This window comes from Hipposideros armiger, unplaced genomic scaffold, assembly GCF_001890085.2.
Source record: "Hipposideros armiger isolate ML-2016 unplaced genomic scaffold, ASM189008v1 scaffold_615, whole genome shotgun sequence".
Taxonomy (NCBI): Eukaryota; Metazoa; Chordata; class Mammalia; order Chiroptera; family Hipposideridae; genus Hipposideros; species Hipposideros armiger.
Window position 1 is genome coordinate 287,694 of NW_017731965.1, and position 20,715 is coordinate 308,408.

At 37.8% G+C, this 20,715-nt stretch overlaps 1 protein-coding gene across 1 annotated transcript in view; it reads right to left on the reverse strand.

Moving 5' to 3' along the window:
* NALCN (sodium leak channel, non-selective) overlaps positions 1-20,715 on the reverse strand; it is a 300,278-nt gene that overhangs the window by 100,006 nt on the left and 179,557 nt on the right. Inside the window, exon 15 of the mRNA XM_019625115.1 lies at positions 12,798-12,872. Coding sequence (XP_019480660.1) covers positions 12,798-12,872 — 75 coding nt within the window. The remainder of the gene's footprint in view (positions 1-12,797; positions 12,873-20,715) is intronic.

A 20,715-nucleotide genomic window follows, 5' to 3' on the forward strand; every position in this document is an offset into this window, starting at 1 on the left:
TTTTGAACCCCAGCTGTGCTCTGTCTCCTTAAGTAATTCCTTTTCAGGCAACAATCATGCATTTTCCAAGTATCATTCCTGAGTATGCTTGTGGTAGATTTAGAGCTGTTCAATTTTGCATACTTTCATAAAAAGGCCTTATTTGCTGCATTATGAAAATTCACATTAATCAACATATTTTATGCAAAACAACATGGAAATAGGGCTAACATCAAACAAAATAACATGCATAAACATTTCTCATTTCCTAGAAATAGTCCAAATCATTCTTTTGTTAATATCAAAGTAAAAAATATTCTACAGTCATGTGGCTGTATGAGGGTAGACACACCCCACTCCCCACTGTGCCTGCTACTGAGCAGTGCAGTGAGGAGAATGTAAGGTAGGTCAACAAGGAAATCATTGGCCCTCAAGTACAGGGGAGCGGAATTATGAAGAAAGAAAAACAGGCTGATTGCTGTTCATCTAGCCAGGAAAGGGACCATGGGCTCTCCTTTCAATGCTGCGTATCTCTTCATCTAGCTCCTCCAGAGCGGAGGCCAGGGTGGATAGTTAGGAGAAGGGACTGATTGTCTGAGGAAGCCAGCTGAATTTCAGGGTGGCCCTCTTTGTGGTTTGGTCTGGATCTAGACCTGTTCCAAGCTGATGGCTTTCTGTAAGACTGGGCGACATTGTGAGGCTGTCAGAGATATGAAATTCTGGCCTAAAAGGTGTGATGTTGACTAAGTGGGATAATCAGATCTTCTCTCATTGGGAGTTTGAACTTAATCACAGAGAGTGTTGATTATTTGTGACAGAATCAAAAGTCAAAATTTACATTGAGAAAAATAGAGACAGATTATTTGTGGGACCCTAAGGGCAAAGCACCAGCAGTTATTAAATGTTGTTCTTCTTCAAGACACCTGTATCTTTTTTCTTTCCGCCCTATACATCTCATGGAGATTTAGAACTTCCACTATTATATACAGAGAATTTTAGTAGGACTGAAGAATCAAAGAGGACAGGGACTTTTGTCTGGTTTGTTCACTGACTTACCCCACGTGCCTAGGACAGTGCCTGGCATCTTGTAGGTAGTGGATAAATCAGAATTACATTGAGTGTCCATATTTATATATCTAGCCAGCCAGCGCTCATCTTTGTCCTCGAGACCTATACATGCAATCAACAAATGTCTCTGCACAGAGTTTCAAACTCAACATGCCCAAGACTGAGCTGATGATCTTTTTCCTCAAATATGGTTCTGTGCTCATGTTTCCTGGTTCAGTGAATGGTATCATTATCCATCCGAGGAGACAAACCTGAAACCAAGAGTTATCCTTAAGACTCTCCATGTCTTTAAATCCAAACTATTATCAAGTCCCTACTGATTTTAATTCCTACATAGCTCTTTAATTCACCACTGCTTCCTATGGTAAAAGACGTCAGCAGCTTCCTATGGCTCTTAGGTCAAAGGTAAAAGTTCTTAACATGTTTTTTTTCAAGTTGCTGCAAGTCTATGCCTTGCTGACTGTTCCAGGCTCACTTGACACCACTTTACTCAGGGCTTCATGGTTCTGGTCATGCTGAGTGCTTTTCCCTCTCTCTGGAATGCTCTTCCCTTCCCCATCAACACCTCTGAAGTTCACAGCAGCTCAGCCTTCATAACTTACCTCAAGTGTTTCTTTCTCTTTCCTCACTTCCCTAACACCTATTGAGGTCAGGGTCTTTTATTAAGTCCTCACTCAAATGCTCTTGTTTGAAGCAAGTTCATCTCAATTTGTAAATATTGATGAATTGGTTTGATTATTTATGTTCAACTCCTCCGTTAGACCATACATTTCATGAGAGCAGAGAATTTAATTGTTTATTCTGGTCTCCTCAGTGCCTGGCCCAATGTCTTGCACACAGTGGGGACTCAAAGGTTTGAGGAGTGAATGAACAAGTAGATAGTATAAAAGCTTTGGGAAAAAAGGAAAAGTATATGGAACTGTGAGACAACGAATTTCTGTTGTTTTAAGCCACCCAGATTTCGTATTTGTGTTACAGCAACCTTAGGAAATTAACACTCTTCCAGAGCCTTGTCAGAACAAAGAACAGATGGCAGATGGGCTGTATGAAACTTGAGACCAAAGGGAATCAAGGCCATGACAACACCTCCAATGTATTCATGTTTCCTGTTTAGTTACACATAGTGTAAAACACTCACTACCCCAATTCCTTATAACAAGTCTTAACACAGCTTAGTTTTTTTTTTTTTTTTTTTTGCAATTCAATGATTGTGAGATGCTGCTGCATAAAATTGAAAACCAATTGTCACATTTTTTATTTTTTTAGAACTCTAACAATGCAGTTTCCAGTGCCTCTGACAGAACCTGAAGAAAAAAAAGCACTGTTATTTTAAAAAAAAATTTTTGTTCTCTTGATTACAGAAAGCAAAATGAAATAGCATCCCTACAGCTAAGCAGTGGTCTGAGGACCGGGCATACCGAGGTCAGGCAGAGCTGAAGTTTGGGCACGTTTTCCCTTTCTACCTCACTTTTCTTTTTCTTTCTTTTTTTTTTTTTAATTGAGGAGTTGTCTTGCAGAGTGAAAAACTGTAATAAAAGTAATTCTAAATTAGCATAATTATAGAATGACACAACCGACAACTCACCTATGTAAACTTGAACAATCATTTTATGTTCGTACAATGGCAAGAGAGATGTAAGCTAACTTTTAAAAGTCCCGAGTGCCTGTGGATGAGGCAAAGAACAAGATTTCTGAAAATAGTCTTCTAATAGCAATCTGGTTTGGGTCAGTCATACATGAAATGACATTTTGGGAGGGCTTAGGGAAACACTTCTTCCAAGAAAGTCTCAAATTTATAAAATTTACTTTTAGGGGACTTGTTTGATTAGGAGCAAAAGAAAATGATTCCAACTGCTGAGGAGGCTGTTCTTGGTGAGTGGAAGCTGGTCTGGCATTCTGAGAGTACACCCGTTATGCTGTGCTCTCAACTAGTGTCGGAAAGGAATAATTTCTTCTTGAGGCCAGAGAATAAGGCTCTGGAGGTGTATTAGTTCCCGAGGGCTGCTGTAGCAAAGTACCAAAAATCTAGGTGGCTTGAAACAACAGGAACTTACTGTCTCACAGTTCTGGAGGCCAGAAGTCCAAAATTAAAGTGTCTGTGGACTTGGTTCCTTTTGAAGGTTCTGAAGGAGGGCTGTTCCAGTATTCTCTCCCAACTTCTGGTGACAGTTGGCAATCCTGGGTGTCCCTTAGCCTCTAGACACCTCACTCCAATCTCTGTTTCCGCCATCATATGGTGTTCTCCCTGTGTCTCTGTCTGTGTCTCTTTTCCTCTTCATATAATAACACCAGTCATACTGGTTAGGGCTCACTTAACTTGATTTCATCTGCAAATACCCTATTTCTAAATAAGGTCACATTTACAGGTACCGAAAGGGCTTCCGTGTATCTTTTTGACGAGCATGATTCAATCCACATCATGAGGACATCAATTCAAATAGGTACATCTTGTATTTTAATCTGACTCCTCGGATCCCTGACTACTACCTGTTTAAGTCCAAAATTCCAGTCTACTATTTCTCCTTTCTGCATTGACTTCTAGATTTCTGGGCTGTTGCTTTATGCTGATAATTGATATCCCCAAATTCTGAGCCTCTGTTGGGACCTATTGGCTTGAACGTTGATCCAGTTCTCAATCTTTGCCACTTCATTTCTTTAATATTATAGTTGTTCCTTTCTTAATGTGACATAAGAATATATTATTTTAAAAAGTCTAATAATGAAGCAATTTCAGAAACAGATCAAATGCTATAAGATAATCTTCTGAGATGAAAATTATGAAAATTATGAGTAATAAGATATCCATGGACAAAAAAGGGCCATCTCTGACCAAAAAACTGAGAGGGCTTCAAGTGGAATTGGGTAACTTCAAAGGCTTTGAGTAAAATTCAAAGTCTCCCAACTCTCAGCCACTGATTTGTTGTTTTTTTCGGGGTATTGATTCTCTAGTCCCCTGCACAGTTTAGTGTTTCCTGGAGCTGCAGGGTCCCTAGCTATCTGATCCCTCCAGTTGCATAGGATTCCCAGCTGTTGTCCCCAGAATGTTGTAGAAATATCATTCTCTACGCATATCATAATGGAAAAAAGGTCAGGTACTGGAATAAATGTTACTAACATATTTAAAAAAAATTAAGAATCAGTCAGAAACTAAGTGGTCTGTCTGGAAACTTAAGAATATAATGAGTCTGAGAGGAAAGAGTCAGCAATTCATCTTCACTTCCTTAACTATCATTCGCTCCTCATTTTCTGTACCAACTAAGTCCCTGAGCCTGCTCGCATCACCATCATTAAACACTTCCTTAGTGCTAATTTTTTTGTAATTAAAAAACTTAAAAAAAATTGTGGTAAAAAACACATAACACAAAAATTACTAACCATTGTCACCCCAATAAACTTTAATAAGAAAAATGACCATCTTTATCATTTTGGAGAGTTCAGGATTGTTAAGTACACTCACATTGTTGTGCAAAATCTCTCTAGAACTTTGTTTCATCTTGCAAAACTAAAACTCTTTAGCCATTGAGCCTTTTTGCTCCTTTCTCCAAGCCCCTGATGATCACCAGTCTGTTTTCTGTTTCTATGAATTTGGCTACTTTAGAGATTTAATATAAGTGGATTCATACAACATTTATCTTTGTGTCATTGGCTTATTTCACTTAGCATAATGTCCTCAAGGTTCATCCATGCTATAGCATGTCAGAATTCTCTTCTTTTTTAAGGATGAATAGTATTCCACTGTGTGTATATACCACATTTTCTTTATCCATTCATCTCTCAATCGACATTTCGGTTGCTTCCACCTCTTGGCTATTGTGAATAATGCTGCAACAAACATGGGCTTGCAAATATCTCTTCTACATCTTGCTTTGATTCTTTTGGATATATATCCAGAAGAGGTATTGCTGGATCATATCTATTTTTAATTTTTTTGAGAAACCTCATACTGTTTTCCATAGTGGCTGTACCATTTTACATTCCCTACTTGTGAACCTATAGTGCACAAGTGTTTTAATTTCTCTATATCCTCTCCAATTTTTTATTTTCTGGTTTTTGGTTTTGGTTTTTTTTTTTATAGTGGCCATCCTAATAGATGTGATATGGTACCTCATTTTGTTTTTGATTTGCATTTAATGATTAGTGATGTTGAGCATCTTTTCATATGCTTGTTGGTTATTCTTATATCTTCTTTGGAGAGATGTGTATTCAAGTCCTTTGCCATTTTTTTATATCCGGTTATTTTATTTATTTTTTGTTGAATTGTAGGTATTCTGGATATATATTCTGGATATTAACCCCTTAACAGATACATGATTTATAATTATTTTCTACCATTCCATAAATTGCCTTTTCACTGAGTTGATTATTTACTTTGATGTACAAAAGTTTTTAAAATTTGCTGTAGTCCCCTTTGTCTAGTTTGCTTTTGTTGCCTGTGCTTTTGGTGTCATATCCAAAAAATCATTTCCAATTTTAATGTCACAAAGCTTTCCATAATGCTTTCTTCTAGGATTTGTATAGCTTTAGATCTTCTGTTAAGGTCTTTAATCCATTCTGAGTTAATTTTTGTATGTGATGTAAGGTCGCAAAGTCATTCTTTTCCATCTAGCTTTCCCTACATCATTTGTTGAAGAGACTATCCTTTCCCTTTTATGTGGTTTTGACACCTTTGTTAAAGATTGTTTGACCATATATGCCAGGGTTTATTTCTGGGCTCTCTCTTTCTGCTCTCTTGAGCTATATGTCTGTCTTTATGTTAGTATACCATGCCATCTTGATTTCCATAGCTTTGTTATATATATATATATATATATATATTTTTTTTTTTTGTAATATGTTTTGAGATCAAGAAGTGTGAGGCCTCAAACTTAGTTTGTCTTTTTCAGGATTGTTTTTGTTGTTTGAGGTCCCTTGAGATTTCATATGAAATTTAGAATTTTTTGCCTACAACTGCAAAAAACACATTGGGATTTTAATAGGGATTGCATGAGTCTGTAGATTGCTTTGGGTAGTTAGTATTGACATTTTAACAATATTAAGTCTTCCAATATACAAACACAAAGTGCCTTTTCATTTATTTGTGTCTCCTGTGATTTCTTTCAGCAATGTTTTATAGCGTTAAGTGTAGAAGTCTTTCACTTCCTTGATTAAATTATTCATAAGAATTTTATTCTTTTTTATGCTATTGTAAATAGGATGTTTTCTATGGTGACAACTTTTTACCTCTCTGAAATCTTTGAGATTGTTGACCACAGACTCCTTCCTGAAACACTTTTACCTTTGGATTTGATGACAAACATGTTTTAGACTTTCCTCCTGCCTCTTGGGCTGTGACTTTTCTTTCATATTTCAGGGGCTTCCTCATTGTCTTATGCGGTTCTTTTGTTATTCCTCAGGGAACCATGCTTGCCTTGGTAAAGTCATGATTTCTAAGGGCTTAAATTATCATCTGCATATTGAGTTTTGTTCTTCTCCAATATCTATTTTAGTCCAGATATTTCACCTAACTTTTAAACCTTACATCTACCTCTAGACATCATCTCATAGGTATCTCCTAGGCGTCTATCTCATGGAAAATATGACCAACCTCCATCCCTCTAAAGGAAACAAACAAACAAAAGTCACATTTTTTTCCTTCTCCTCTATTCTCTGCCTTCACATATCTAGGTCAATCCAGAAACGTGGGTAACATCCTTGTCAGTCACCAAATCCTACCCTCTGTATTTCACCGCCCCATTATGTTCCCTCATCCCCGTTTCCTTTAGTTGAGGCTACGATCAATTTCTGCCTCAGAAACTGGTCCTCCGATCTTCAGCCCAGGTGCCCTTCTGTTCATTTCACACACTGAAGCTAGACTGTAGAGGAGATTATGCCACTCTTTGGCTTAAATGCCCTCAGCATCATGCTTAGCGCAGCTCATGCCATTTCATCTGCTGGTCCCTGCTTATATTTTCAGCTCACCATTTTCTCCCTTGTTCTGTACCTGAGCCAGAGTGAACTCCTAGTGGTCTCTAAAAAAAGCCACTGTGCTTTTTTTTTTTTTTTTTTTTTACCTAAAGAAAAAGGTTGTTGCTCCCTTGGACTTAAGTGTTATTTCTCATGCCACCTTCTTCCAACCACCTTCACCTGGATAGGCATTACTCAACCTTCAGATTTCCGTCTATACCATACTTGTGAGAAAACATCTCTTATTTCACAGACTATGTTAGATGTGTCTCCTATGTGCTCCCCAAACCTCTGTAATATCTGTTTACGTATCACTTTCTCCCACCAGCTCACAAGCTATTTGAAGGCAGGAACAATGTCTTGGTCATCATTGTGTCCCTTGCCCCTAACACAACATCTGAAGCACAGTAGATGAGTGCTCTAGACCCCGGGATTACAGAACGGGTAGTAATATACCATCTACTAAAGGGATACCTCAGACTATCCTAACCTGAAGCCATTACACATTTGAATCATGCAACCCTCCTCCTGCACACCCCACACTGATTCCTGGCTCACTAAGCTATATTCTGATTATAATTTGGCCTTCAGTCTATACACCCACAGAGAGGGAATATGTTGATTCACAGATGTAAGCATCTCATCCAATCTATTTTCTAGACATGTGCCTCATAATGTATGAAGGCACTCATGTGGCATCTTTTGGTGAGGGCAGTGGTTTAGAGCCAGAGAGCCCACATGATTCCATCTTAGGCACTTACAAATCCTGTGAATTTGGGCAAGAAGTTTACACCTCTGAATCTTAGTTTCTGTGTCTTTAATATTCAGGATTAAATTCAATAATTTAATATGAAGTGCCTTACATAAGGTAGTTTTCAATAAGTACTATTTATTTTTTTAGCAGTTATATCACTCTCTTTTATGTTACATTAGGTTGAGTTCACTCATGAGAGATGGAGCAAAATACTGAGAAGAATGAAGGATTGACTCAGATCAGGAGATGGCAACCAGTGCTGAGATGAGTGGCATGCTCTGGCAACACCCTGTCTCCTTGCTGCTGTCCTAAATCTGGAATGACTTCAATATAGGAGACCAGACAGAGATTAAATGAAAGATCCCAGGTAAGGCTAAAAAGAAACTTTAACCCAGAGCTCACATTTTAAAAAGGAATATAAGATTTTTATTGTTTTTGTTAAAAAAAAATCACAGTTAATAAGAGAGAGAAGCTTCTTTACATACCCCTACCTCCCACTCTCAATATGCAGTGGCTATCATCCAGGCCAAATATCAAATTCGAACTGGGACTCAAATCAGACTTGATACAGAGCTGGGGAAACAGTTTTAATTTTAGAGCCTTGAATTTAATCTAAACAGAGTATCTATACTTCTCTTTTCAATGATTCTTTCCCTGAGGCTTCTCTGTGGGTTTTTTTCTTCTTCATAGTTTAATGAATTTCATATTGCTTAAAAGAAAACTCTTTATATCTGTCTTGCACTGAATTTACAAAAATCATTAAAGCTGCAAGAATTCCCTTCAGTTTCAAAGTTTGCGAAACTCCACCTACATTCCGCAGTGTTATTGCTACACCAAGGTCATTGTCTCCTCCTACTGTTCAGAGGACAGTAGTAGGTCAAGGGCTTTTTTTTTTAAGCCTCTATACAAAGTGATTTGGCTTCTCAACAGCCAAATTACATATTCACCAAGAATCTCATTTTTTAGTCACTTTTCTGATCTTATGTAGAAAACCTTCCCCTCTTCCTCTCCCTCTCCCCGCCCATTATTGGGTTTTGGGGATTCTGAAAAGACAAGCATGCTCTCTAATTAGATGTGGAGGGCCAGCCGAGTGGCTCAGTTGGTTAAGAGCTCGCTCAAGAGTGTGAGCTCTGAGCAACAGCAGTTTGTTTCCCGGCCTGAGCTCAGCAGCCGCTGAGCTGCTAACAGGTGGCAGGATGGCTCAGCTAAAAAAAAACAACAAAAAAACTCACTGTTTAATTAGATTTGGAGTCATGTAAATTACAGCTTCTATGAAATGATTGCTACTGCTGTATATAGCCGTTAGGAATCGATTGCATCTTATATGAAACACACAGGGACAGCAATAGGTTGATTTTACATATTGTATATAATTGGTATGATATTTTTAGAACATTATTTATTTCGAAGAGTGACAAAGGAACAGCTACATTTGGTAACTACTAAAGCACAACATTGGAGATATTTTGGAGAAGGGAGTGGCGGGAATAGGCATTTGTGTCAAAACCTTTCAAAACTCTTCTCCAAGGAGCCCTTTTACTCTATTCTCTGAATCTTAGCTTTCTTAAAAAAACCTTCTTTGTCTATCAAAACATCTTTATTAAGCAATAAATAATTCAATTTTGTTTCTTTTTCCTTCAAGGAAAGCATACATGGAGAGGTGTCAGAGCTTTAGCTTGGGGGAAGCAGAGCTGCCACCTAGGAATTTGCAGATTTTCCCCCTAAAAGTATTAAAGTTGGCATTTTAGTTAGCACATTTGGTCTTCCATTGGGTAAATGAACAATTCCCTTTTGGCTTCCTGTAGTAGTAAAAAAGGGCTGCTGGCTCCATAGCTTCTCTTGAAAACCCCTAGAGGTCAGCAATCCCTGGTTGAAAACCACTGTCTTAAAGGGCAAGGACATGACTTCAGACAAGAATGGGAAAATATATATATATATATATATATATATATATATATATATATATATATATAGCATCATGTTTCTAACTAAGGAGAACACAATTCCACAATTTCAGCAACTGCTCTGATCATGTAGACCATACTTGTCCTGGGGAAACTTCTTCCTGGTGGCCTTGGTGGCCTTCGACATTTGGCCATCTGACTTTATCACTGTCCAGACTCCGGATTAGGTCACGTTGCTCCCATTTTATCACTGTGTCATAATCTGTGATCTTTCCCTTAACTTCATATCTTAAATGTTTTCCTAGTTTACTTCTTCATTTATTTCTTCTCTTCCATTCCAATTCTTTCACTGTAGTCTTAAGCTTTCAACGTAATCTCCTACCTTGCCTATCTTCAGGGTCCTATTTCCTCTCCCAAGTGTGACAACTAATTCTCTTTTTCTAATAGCTCTGCTTAACGTTTCCTATTTAACGTCTCCATTTTAGAGGTAACTCGCACTGATTCCTAGTACTCTTGAAAAATGTCTGAGCCAACATTTATATTTCAACACAATGTTTTTCTCCACAATCATAATAAAATCGATTAAAAGCCTCTAGAGACCTGGCTAAAATGTTAATATGCTGCAATTAGACTATGTCTGTGTCCAAGGAGGGTCATTGCTTCAGAAGGTCACTGAGAGATGAGGAGCCTTGGGCAGCATCTGTCATGATGTGGAGTGAATAGTAAGCATTTTAGCTCCTAAAGTCTTTAAAAGTCATAACTCCAGTGGCTCTGATTAGGTCATCTGATTTTCAAGGGGAAACAAAGACCTATTTTAGATAGTTTTAATGATTGGGTTGCTTAATTCACCTCTATGTCTCAGAAAATTTTCTCTGACATCAACAGTTTTTTGGTGAATAGAATGACATCTCTATCAACTAAAATATCATTATTTATAAATGGGTGATTAACAGTCCTGTGAGTGAGCCTCCACATAAAGCATGACTCTTGTTTGGCATTTATATATCTTTAGCTCAACTCAATATAGTGTAGAGAGTCTGGGCTTTTGGTCCAAATTTTTTGGGTTCAAATCCTAATTCTGCACTTATTATCTGTGTGACCCTAGGCAAGTTACTTAACTTCTCTGTGCCTTCGTTGCCTCATCTGTAAGATGAATATATTAGTAATATCTCCATCACATGGTTGTCGTGAAAATTAAATAAGTTAAACTGCAAAGCCCCTGATACTGAGTGAGTGCTCAACAAATGTTACTGCAGCTATAAGTACCTACAGACTAGTTGGTGGAAAGGGTAAAAGATAACAAAAAAGTTTGAACTAAACAAAGACAGACTTTGAAATACATAGTGCTTTCTAAACTTCAAACACTAAGAAAATCAAGCACTTTTTTTCACATTTTCCCCATTCTTTATCTATCTGGGAATAGTAAAAATAGAGTATACACCTTTAAATCTTTAAGGGCTAGACCTGCACATGGAAAACTAAACAAATATTTCAGGTAACATTTTTACTGGCAGTTTAAAAGAAGCTGTAAAAGACAGTTTAAAGCTTCAGGTATCCACATCATTATTTGCATGTGTGTATGAAAGTGATGCATGCATGTACATGTGTGTGTGTGAGTGAATGTATTTTTGAAACTCTGTGAGCTCTACCTCAAAGGCCCAAATCAAAGAAAATAAGGAAAACCAGGGATATAAAAAAGTGACATCATTGTTAAAAACTGGTGAAAACACAAAATATTCTTATAAAAAAATGAAAGAAAGTGAACCAGGAACATTTTAGCTTACTCTAACAATATTTGGTCCACAGCAATTTAGTGAAGTTCAAGTATAAAATTAATGGATGAATTTAACAGAAACGTAGTTTCAGTCCAATCATGGCAAAAAAAAAAAAAGTGAAAAAATACTAATAAAAAGAGATTTGCTGTTTTATTTAAGATTGGGATTTTCAATGCTCAAATGTCTCTATTCAAAGGAGATATTTCAAATTATAGGCTAGCACTATTGGATAATCATCTCTGATGAACAGTATTTCCAGAAACACAGAACATCACTAATATCTAGCAAATGATTAAATAAAAGCTTTTTTTTTATAACTAATGATATATACTCAAAGCAAAGTACATATAGTTTATTTAAATGGGCATCTTTATATCAATTCTTTGTCTTTATTGACAACCCTTAGTTAAAATTACAGGCATTGGAGATAAACAAGAGTGATAAGATGAAATGCCTAAAGTGACTTTCAGATATGTAAATGACAACAAAATAATTTAAATAGGCTATATCTTTGCTTTGCTACATGTTGACAATTCAGATGGAATTTGAAAATTCTGAAGGCATAGGGCTTCATGGAATTCCAGACAGAATTTGTTTTAGAGCCTTGGTTGTCTTTGTTAACCTCCCAGCTACTCTTGCAGCGTTGAGGAGGGTGATCCAAGAATATGGTACCCAATGTCCTTCTTTCCCACTAACTCTGCTTCTCAAAAGGTCTATACTCTTTGATAGAGGCAAATATACAAGCCATATATCCTCATGTAACAGAGACTATGAGAATGGTTGCTCATAGCTGTTATCTTTCTGCCATCAATAAATAACTTTCACACATTTTCATTTCTATTTTGTTTTGATATGATTATCATAGCCATAACACCCAATCTGTGTTCATACATAACTGGGCACACAGTTGATCATTTATTCTATTCGATTTCTTATAATAACCATGGGAACCCAGACTAAATTCTCTTTTAGTGTCTAGAGGTCAGGCAAATTGGTGTTTAATATTTTTATGATGATGATCAAAAGTATTTCATATAGTTATGCAAAATAGCAATCTGACCCTGAGGCATTTCATTTCCAGACAACCTTCATTTAATGGCAGAAGGAGGATAGTCTCCAAATCCAATTCACTATACTATGCCAATCTTATATTTACTTATAATAATAATAATATGAAAATATTCCTAGGATAACTATGGAGCAATAGAAAATTTCCTTTGCTGATAATGGGTAGAAGTTAAATAAACAAACAAAAAATTTTGCCAACTTAGGCTGCCCTAATTTATTAAAATCTAGTTTTTTACTTTGAAGCTCAAACTTCTTTAATATAACCTATAAGTACATGTTTTAAAGAATCCCCCATACATTACTTACTTGTTTAAGCTTCTTTAGATCTTCATCAAGTTCTAAGTTGTCCAAAATAACAGCAACAAACAAACTCAGGAGGATCTATAAAACGGTTAAATAACAATGAAAAAACCCACATGCTGTAAGTATCAAAATATTATATATATAGATATAAAATACCTACCTAAAATACACACCATATAGAATGCATTAAATGAAAAATAAACATGTAGTTGTGAATCATTGCCTAGGTATTATAAGGTATTTATCACAAATACATTGAAGGAAATGCATATGTTAACTGAAATAAATATAAAATATTAATTTGCTTATGAAGGCAATTTAAAATGGGAATTAAGAAAATTTTTTTTTATAATTCAATAATCCTACTTCTGAGACCATAGCCAAAAAAAAAAAATTAATCTGAAGTACTGATGAGAAGTTTTTTATACAAAGGTGCTTGATAAAGTTATTTGCAATAATGAAATACTGGAAATAATATATAATCTCATATACATAGTTAATACAGTTGTAGAGATCTCTATTATAAAATTCATGCAGCTATTAGAAAGTCCCACTGTGGTAGCTAGTCTTACAGAAGTTCCCCTGGTCGTCACACTCTTGTGAGTCCCCTGGTCTTCACACTCTTGTGAGTCCCCTGCCACAATAAATTTGGCTGGTCTGTGTAACCAACAGGTTACAGATATGATTGTGTGTGACTTATGAGGTTAGGTGAGACGAGACATTGTGGCTTTCGCCTTGCTCTCTCCTGGGTCACCCACTCTGGAGAAGGCTGGATGCCATGTCATGAGGACTCTTGAGGGACCCTACATGGAGAGGCCCATGTAATGATGAACTGAGGTCTCCTGCCAAAAGCCATGTGAGTGACTCATCTTAGAAGAATATCCTCCAGCCCAAGCAAAGCCTTTAGGTAACTAGGTCACCACAATCCCAGCCAACATCTTAACTGGAAACACTTCAGACACTGAAACAGAAATACCAGCTAACCCTGTCCCAGGCTCCCGACCCCAGAAACTGCATGAGATAATGTTCATTGTGGTGTAAGCTCTTACGTTGTTCATAATTTATTGTATAGTGATAGGTAACTAATGCACTCATGAATTTTAATTAGTATTGAAAAAATGCTTACATTACAATATTAAATAAGAGTATATGTGTTAGAAGAGAAAAAAGGAATAGAGAAAATGCTAGAAGGAGGTTCTTTAGAAATGTTAACGGTGCTTGTCTGTGGAAAGTGGATTTTTCTCCTTTTCTTTGTGTTTCACCATATTTCCCAAATTAAAAAAAAAAAAAAGCGTTGCTTCTTTTAGAATGGGTAAGGTAAAAGAAAGAAAACAACAAAAATGTAGAATTTAAAAATATTTTAATTTCTAGTCCCTTTTCAGTTTTGAATTCTCTAAAGCTTCACATTTGTATAGATTATAAATTAGAAATATATTCTCACTCCTAATTTATATTCTTCCTTTCAATTTCCCTCTTAACAAATTATTCCCATTTGTTAACATTAGATGATTAAGCATGGAGGTAAGAAAACTGAGGCAATTTAGCCATGGCTTTTAAGTACCAGAGAGATTATTATGCAGAAGTTAATGGCTAGCTAGCTCTTTTCCAGATGTAATGAGTATATAACAACGGGAAAAAAAAAGCCTCCAAATATTATTAAAACTAACAGGATATGCTTGGCTTGGGACAAGTGCCAGTACTCTTCCTTTTTATAGTAATGTCCTTTGCAATCCTATCAGAGTTTAAAGAAGCTACAGAATGGCCTAGACCATAGATTTTTACTGATGTCATCATGTCTGACACACCATGGGCACAGACATATTCATGCTTACTCTAACCCAGGCATTATTCTAAACAGGACATTTAATAGTTCACTCCAAGCTTAGCCCCCTTCCCATGATCTTGATGTTGACCTTGATGTTATCATCAAAAGTAACATCAGAGGAGGAGTCTATGTTCCCTGGCAACCTCACCCTAGATTCAGAGAGGTCCACCTGAAGGTCCCCTGTTGCGAGTATGAGCTGTCTCACACCACTTCTATCACTCACTGACACGTGAGCTCTGTGTCCTAAGTTACCAGTTGTCCTATCTTCCAAGTGAAAGGGCTAACAAAAATTCTAAATAATAATAATAGTTATAATAATTTTCCTTGATGAGAAAAGGGAAAGCAACTGTTCCCCTCCCTTTTCTTAGGGCATTTCCTTAGAAAACATGTCCTTGTAAATTCTTCCTCTGTCCCTTTGAGATGTGCATAAATCTTTTTACAAGCTCTAAGAAAGCCTCACCTGTTCCACAACGCAGGAATAGCACCCTATTTCCCCTTCTCCATGGGAGGGTGGGAGTGTAACTTAGCCACCTGGCTCCAAGCAGCAAAATCAACTACTTGTCACAGAGATATGAGAAATTTTACTTTTCCTTTGGATAGAGGCAATTAGTTACTGATGGTCACCCCAATTACCAGGTGAATTTAGGGGGAACTATAATGGTGCTGTTGAGTCTTTTTACTTGAGGACTAGTATTTTCCATCTTGAGAACATGGATGCAATGTAGGGATATGTATAAAAGTGTGAGCTGCTTTCTGTCTCTGTGATTTCTTAGCAGGTCGCCTGTGAGGCCCACTGCAGTCTGGGTTAGTGCTTATTTGATAATAAAACTGTTTTCTTTCTTGTCTACCTTGGAGGAAAGGTTTTCTGGGTTGGCAGGAGATTTTATTTTTAATTATTTGCCCAACACCAGACAGATGGCCAGCTGGCAGGTTACTTAAGGACAGTGAGGTTAGGTTATTCGATTAAATTCGACAAGCAATTGATTGGACTCCATTGATGTGCCAGACAGTGCCCGGTCAGGAACACAGACATAATATCGTGCTCACAGCGATGAAGTTCACAGAATTAAGCAGACGTAGATTGGCATGGTGGTAGAAAAAAGCATTGTGGTTTGGGACCTCAGTTAGCAAATAGTCACAAGCTATGTGGCAACCACTAGCCCACTGTGCATTTCAGTGCCCTCATTTGTAAAATACCGACGGCTATAATAATAATAGCTCAACAGATTGCAGCTACCATATTTTCATTTAACCCTCCCCCAACAACAGTGGTGTGTGGTATAGTCTGTAAGAAAACATACAGACGTAAACTTCGCTATAGGAAACTAAAATAATTTTCTTGATATTTCTACAAATGAACTTAGTTTAATCCAGAAGCCCTCCATTTGTGTTGATGGCTGAAAACTGAATCTTGCTGTATCAATCCAATTTAGTCCTTTAAAACTCAGTTACATTTGAATAAATGCTCCTTTTCTTTTTAGGGCTGGTTATCGTCATCAGCATCTCGTCCACTGCGGCCATGTGGCCTCTCCTTTGTCACCCGTCGAGGCAGTGATGGCGCTTGTTTTGGGAGCTCCGGTCTTTCTCCCTGCTCAGTTAGTCACCACCTCAGCTCTTGCAGCATCTGCTAAGATTTCTGATTCTCAGTGACACGATCTGTGTTAGTTTCCTCAGGCTGCTGTAACAATTTGCACAAGCTTGGTGGCTTAAAACAACAGAAATGTGTTCTGTAACAGTTCTGGAGGCTGGAAGTCCAAAATCGAGTTGTCAGCAGGACACACTCCCTCCGGAGGAGGCTCTAGAGGAGGGTCCTTCCTTGCCCCTTCCAGCTTCTAGTGGCCCCAGGGTTCCTTGGCTTGTGGTGGCATCACTCGGATCTCTGTCTCTGATTTCACATGACCTTCTCTTTCTTCCTGTGTCTTGTCCTTATCTATCTCTTATAAGAACACCTTTTTAAGGCCCATCTGGATTTAGGCTCACCTGGGTAATCCCATTTCATCTCAAGATCCTTAATTACATCTGCAAAGACCCCCCTCCCTTTTTTTCCCCCAAATAAGGTCACAATCATAGGTTGTGGAGTTAGGACATGGATATATCTTTTGGGGGCCCTCATTTAACCCCCTCTGTACTCCAACTGGTCTCTGGCTTGAGATGTGGTTCCTATAATAGTGTTATTCCTACACACTGGCTCTCAACTCCCTGGGAAGTTTGGAAGTTCCATCATTCCAGGCAGGAAGTAAGGGAGGCTTGTTCTTGGGGATCTTTTTGGCCCTCTCTCTATCAAAACCTCTCGGGCAACTCCCCAACTCTGTCCAGGCTGCCTCTTGTCCATGTGGGACCCCCAGCAAGGCTGTCTCCCAATGAAGTTCAGACAAGAAGTGGGCGCAAGACTGACATTGACTGTCAAAGCACACCCAAGTTGGTACAAATACTGCTGTTGCCACTGCATGTGGCACGCCACCCTAGCATTGAAACACACTTCATTCACCTCCCTCCTCTCTCCAAAGCTTTCTGCCTCCTTCATGCTCCACCATCCCAGGAAACATTCTTCTTGCATCTCAGAAAGCGGGACTGTGAAAGAAAATTGGAGCGAGGGTTCGAGGAGGGCCGCCCAAGTGTGAAGACTGACAACCAGAAACTAAACCCAATCACAGTATCACACGTTTAGTTCTATGCCATCTGAACATTTAGGTTCCTGACAACTGATCTGGACACATCTTTTGAATGCTACTTATTTAAGATTGTGAGGCACTAAGTCCAAAATGTGCTACCAAGATATCGAGGTGCCAAGGAGAAGGGTGATTTCAGCAGGAGGAGAACTGTGAGAAAGGCTTTCTAGGTGGCATGAGTGAAGACAGGACTTTGGGAGCATGTGGCTAATTGGGGGCCCAGTGAGCAGTGAAGTAAGGCCAGAGTATGGCTGCCAGGAAGGTGGCTGGGGGAGGCCAGAGAGGCAGGATGGGGGTGGACAGTCTACCCAAATGCCACCCAGGGAGGTTGTAATAATTACAATGATGACATCTGCTTCTCTATTAAATTTTTCCTTTCAGATGTTTCTTTTTTTTTAATGCATGTAATGTAGTTATTTTAAACTGGACTACTAAAATGATAATTAGTCTAAAGTACAGTTTTACGAAAGGTTATTAAATACATACCATTTTGTTTATTTTTTTAAAAAGTACATTTTATACATTTTTCTTGGAGAAAAGAGAAAAAAGTTACCCTCACAGCAGAATGACAAAGACAAATGTGGGATGCTAGCTGCACTTTTTAACTTTTAATGCACATAAGAATCTGATTTTCACGGTAGAAAGGAGGCAAGACTCAAAAAGGAAGAGGCTTTGGCTTTGTTAGGAAACATGCTGAATGGCCTTTGCAGTTTGAAAGCCCCACGTTTACAGAATCGAGGCAAGCTGTTGGGAGGGGCTTTGGCAACAAATTTAAGAGTAACATGATGAGACAAGTAAAGAGTTAACAGGCATGGGCTTGTGAGCTGGCAGGAACCAGCTTAACTGCTTGGCTCTGACTCCCATGGCCAGCACTGCACCTGCAGGTTGACAAGCACTTTACATCCACCATAGGTGGGAACAGAACAGTTCCCAATTGCAAAGGCAACACCCTGCAAGCTGACATCCATCATAGATGGAAACAGGACAGTTCCCAGGAGAAGACAATTGTAACAGCAGCCCCCCTGCAAGCTGACAAGCATCCGACATCCTACTTAGGAAAATATAAAACTTGAGCTAAACTTTGTAGAACTTTGAACTTTGTAGAGTCTTGTGAATGCTTTCACATTCTGTGAATGACCAGGGGTTAACTTTACATCAAACATAATATAAGGGAAAGTTGAAAGTTTTTTAAAACTATCATTAAACCTAAGTTCTTTCAACAAATATCTTTGAGTGTTGGGACATCATTGCTGAATGAACATAACAGCATGATGACAAAATCAGAAACTGTATTTAGAAATATATGTGGAGCTTGAAGTTTCCTGCTGAAATGATTCGGACATGGAATTTTAGTTTGTTCCTTGTCTCCACGTTCCTGAAGTGTAGGGCACAGTGATAAGGTAAGGACTTTGCACTCAGGGTGAGAGATGACTGAAGTCTGGCTTTGATTGTCTCTTTGGAATGGAAATAGAAGATGCAGGGTGAGTCTGCAGCTTATTGTGAGGAGGTGAGAATTATTTTGTAGTTCTTTTCTCAGACTCAAATAAGGTGGCAATAACCACTGTGACAAAGAAATAGAAGTGAATGGAGGGTGGCAGCTTGGTTGCCATCATTTTTAATTTACACTGTCAGTGAAACACATTATTTTCCTGCAGACCCAGTGCTGTGTGGAATTGAACTGAGGGTGAAGGCTGACTTGGGTTGTTGGCCCCTTTCCAGCACATGACATTGAAAGTCATGGGAGTGGGGACAAATCCTTGCTCTGAAAGTAAGAGCCATTCCTCAATTCATTCTCTCTCTCCCTCTCTCCCTCTCTCTCTCTCTCTCTCTCTCTCTCTCTCTCTCTCTCTCTCTCTCTCTGTTTGTTCTGTTTCTATACAAAGCTGAGATAATGCTCATTAATAATCTGAGCCCATTACACAGATGTCTGAATCTTATTTTCAGTCAGTGTTTACCTACTACAAGTGCCACGTGCGCTGGGCCAAAAGGTGTTTCATAGTCATTAAATGTGATTCACAGGTTTACATTAAAATGTTATTAATGTAATTAAGAATTTTTATGGGGACTTGCCACCTTGAATCAAAGAGCTTCATCATTTGCGTGAAACATCTTTACACTTTGTTAGTGCTAAATTATGCAGCCAACCTACTTTATTTTTTAATATTTAGATTTACATAATATTTAAATTTGTGATGTGGCATAGAATACTATATCACTATTTTTTAAATGATGTAGTTTCAAGGGAATAAAGACTAATGATATATCCCTTCATTTCCTCTTGAACTTTGTTAAAGCACAGCAGTATGTACTTTCAACACAGTAATATTTCATTTGTTCAATGCTTTACAAAAATTCATATATATTTTTTCATACATTGGCTACTTGCCACTTTTAACAGATCTGTAACATTCCATTATATGGATATGTAATACAAGTACTTGTTCTACATGTAATGTACAACTGATGTAATACATTCACTTCCTTATTTTATGATCAATATTGAAACATTATGAGTCACTGATGTCAATGAAAATGTGAATAACTACTAAAAACATCCAGGAATCTAATTATTTATTTCCCTTAGATTATAATGCTCATTCTCAAGGTACTTTTAGCATTGACAATGTATTCAGTGTGGAAAATGCCACATATCAGGTCTATGGAAGCCTGGCCATTTCCTTCTTAAAATTTTTATAAATGACATAGCAACATATTAGTGTGATGTTGATCTTCTAGTTAGTGCATTGCAAAGCATCCTTTTCCAGGTTCAATATGGCTCCTGCCCCAGAGTCTTAACAAGTGTTCGGCTAGTATAATATAAATCCTTATGACCTCTCTTCTCTTTCTCTAACTACTCTCACTCCTTACACATTCTTGAAAAAGCCAGATTCACCTGAGCTAAGGATTTGCTAGGTATTCCCATGTTTTAAGTTTTATACATTGAACCACAATTAAACTTATCTTTCATTTACCCATAATGCATTTCAGCAAAATTCAGTAAACTACAGGAACAGTTTATTCCCCAGTATCATTATTTTCTCCAATTTTGTTGTGACATGACCATTCTTTCCAACACACTAGGGTTCTCATTCTCTATCTACAGCTCACTTTTGGCTTATCATGATTCAGATTGCTGAAAGTCACGGTTTAATTTTACAAGAGGGTGGCCTTACCATTTTACAACAGGTTTTCTTGGTTGATAATTTTTGTCTCTGTAACTGCATATCCTATTTTTCATTCTCTAACTCTGCATATAGTCACACCCTGGCCTTAGGCATCTTTCCCTTTTCATTTCTTTTCTTTTGTTTTTTAAAGATTTTTTTATTGGGTAATTGGGGGGATGGGAACAGTACTGGGGAATTGGGGGAAGGGGAACAGACAAGTTGCTGTCCTTTTGTTCTTCAGTCTAGTTGTGGAGGACGTTGCT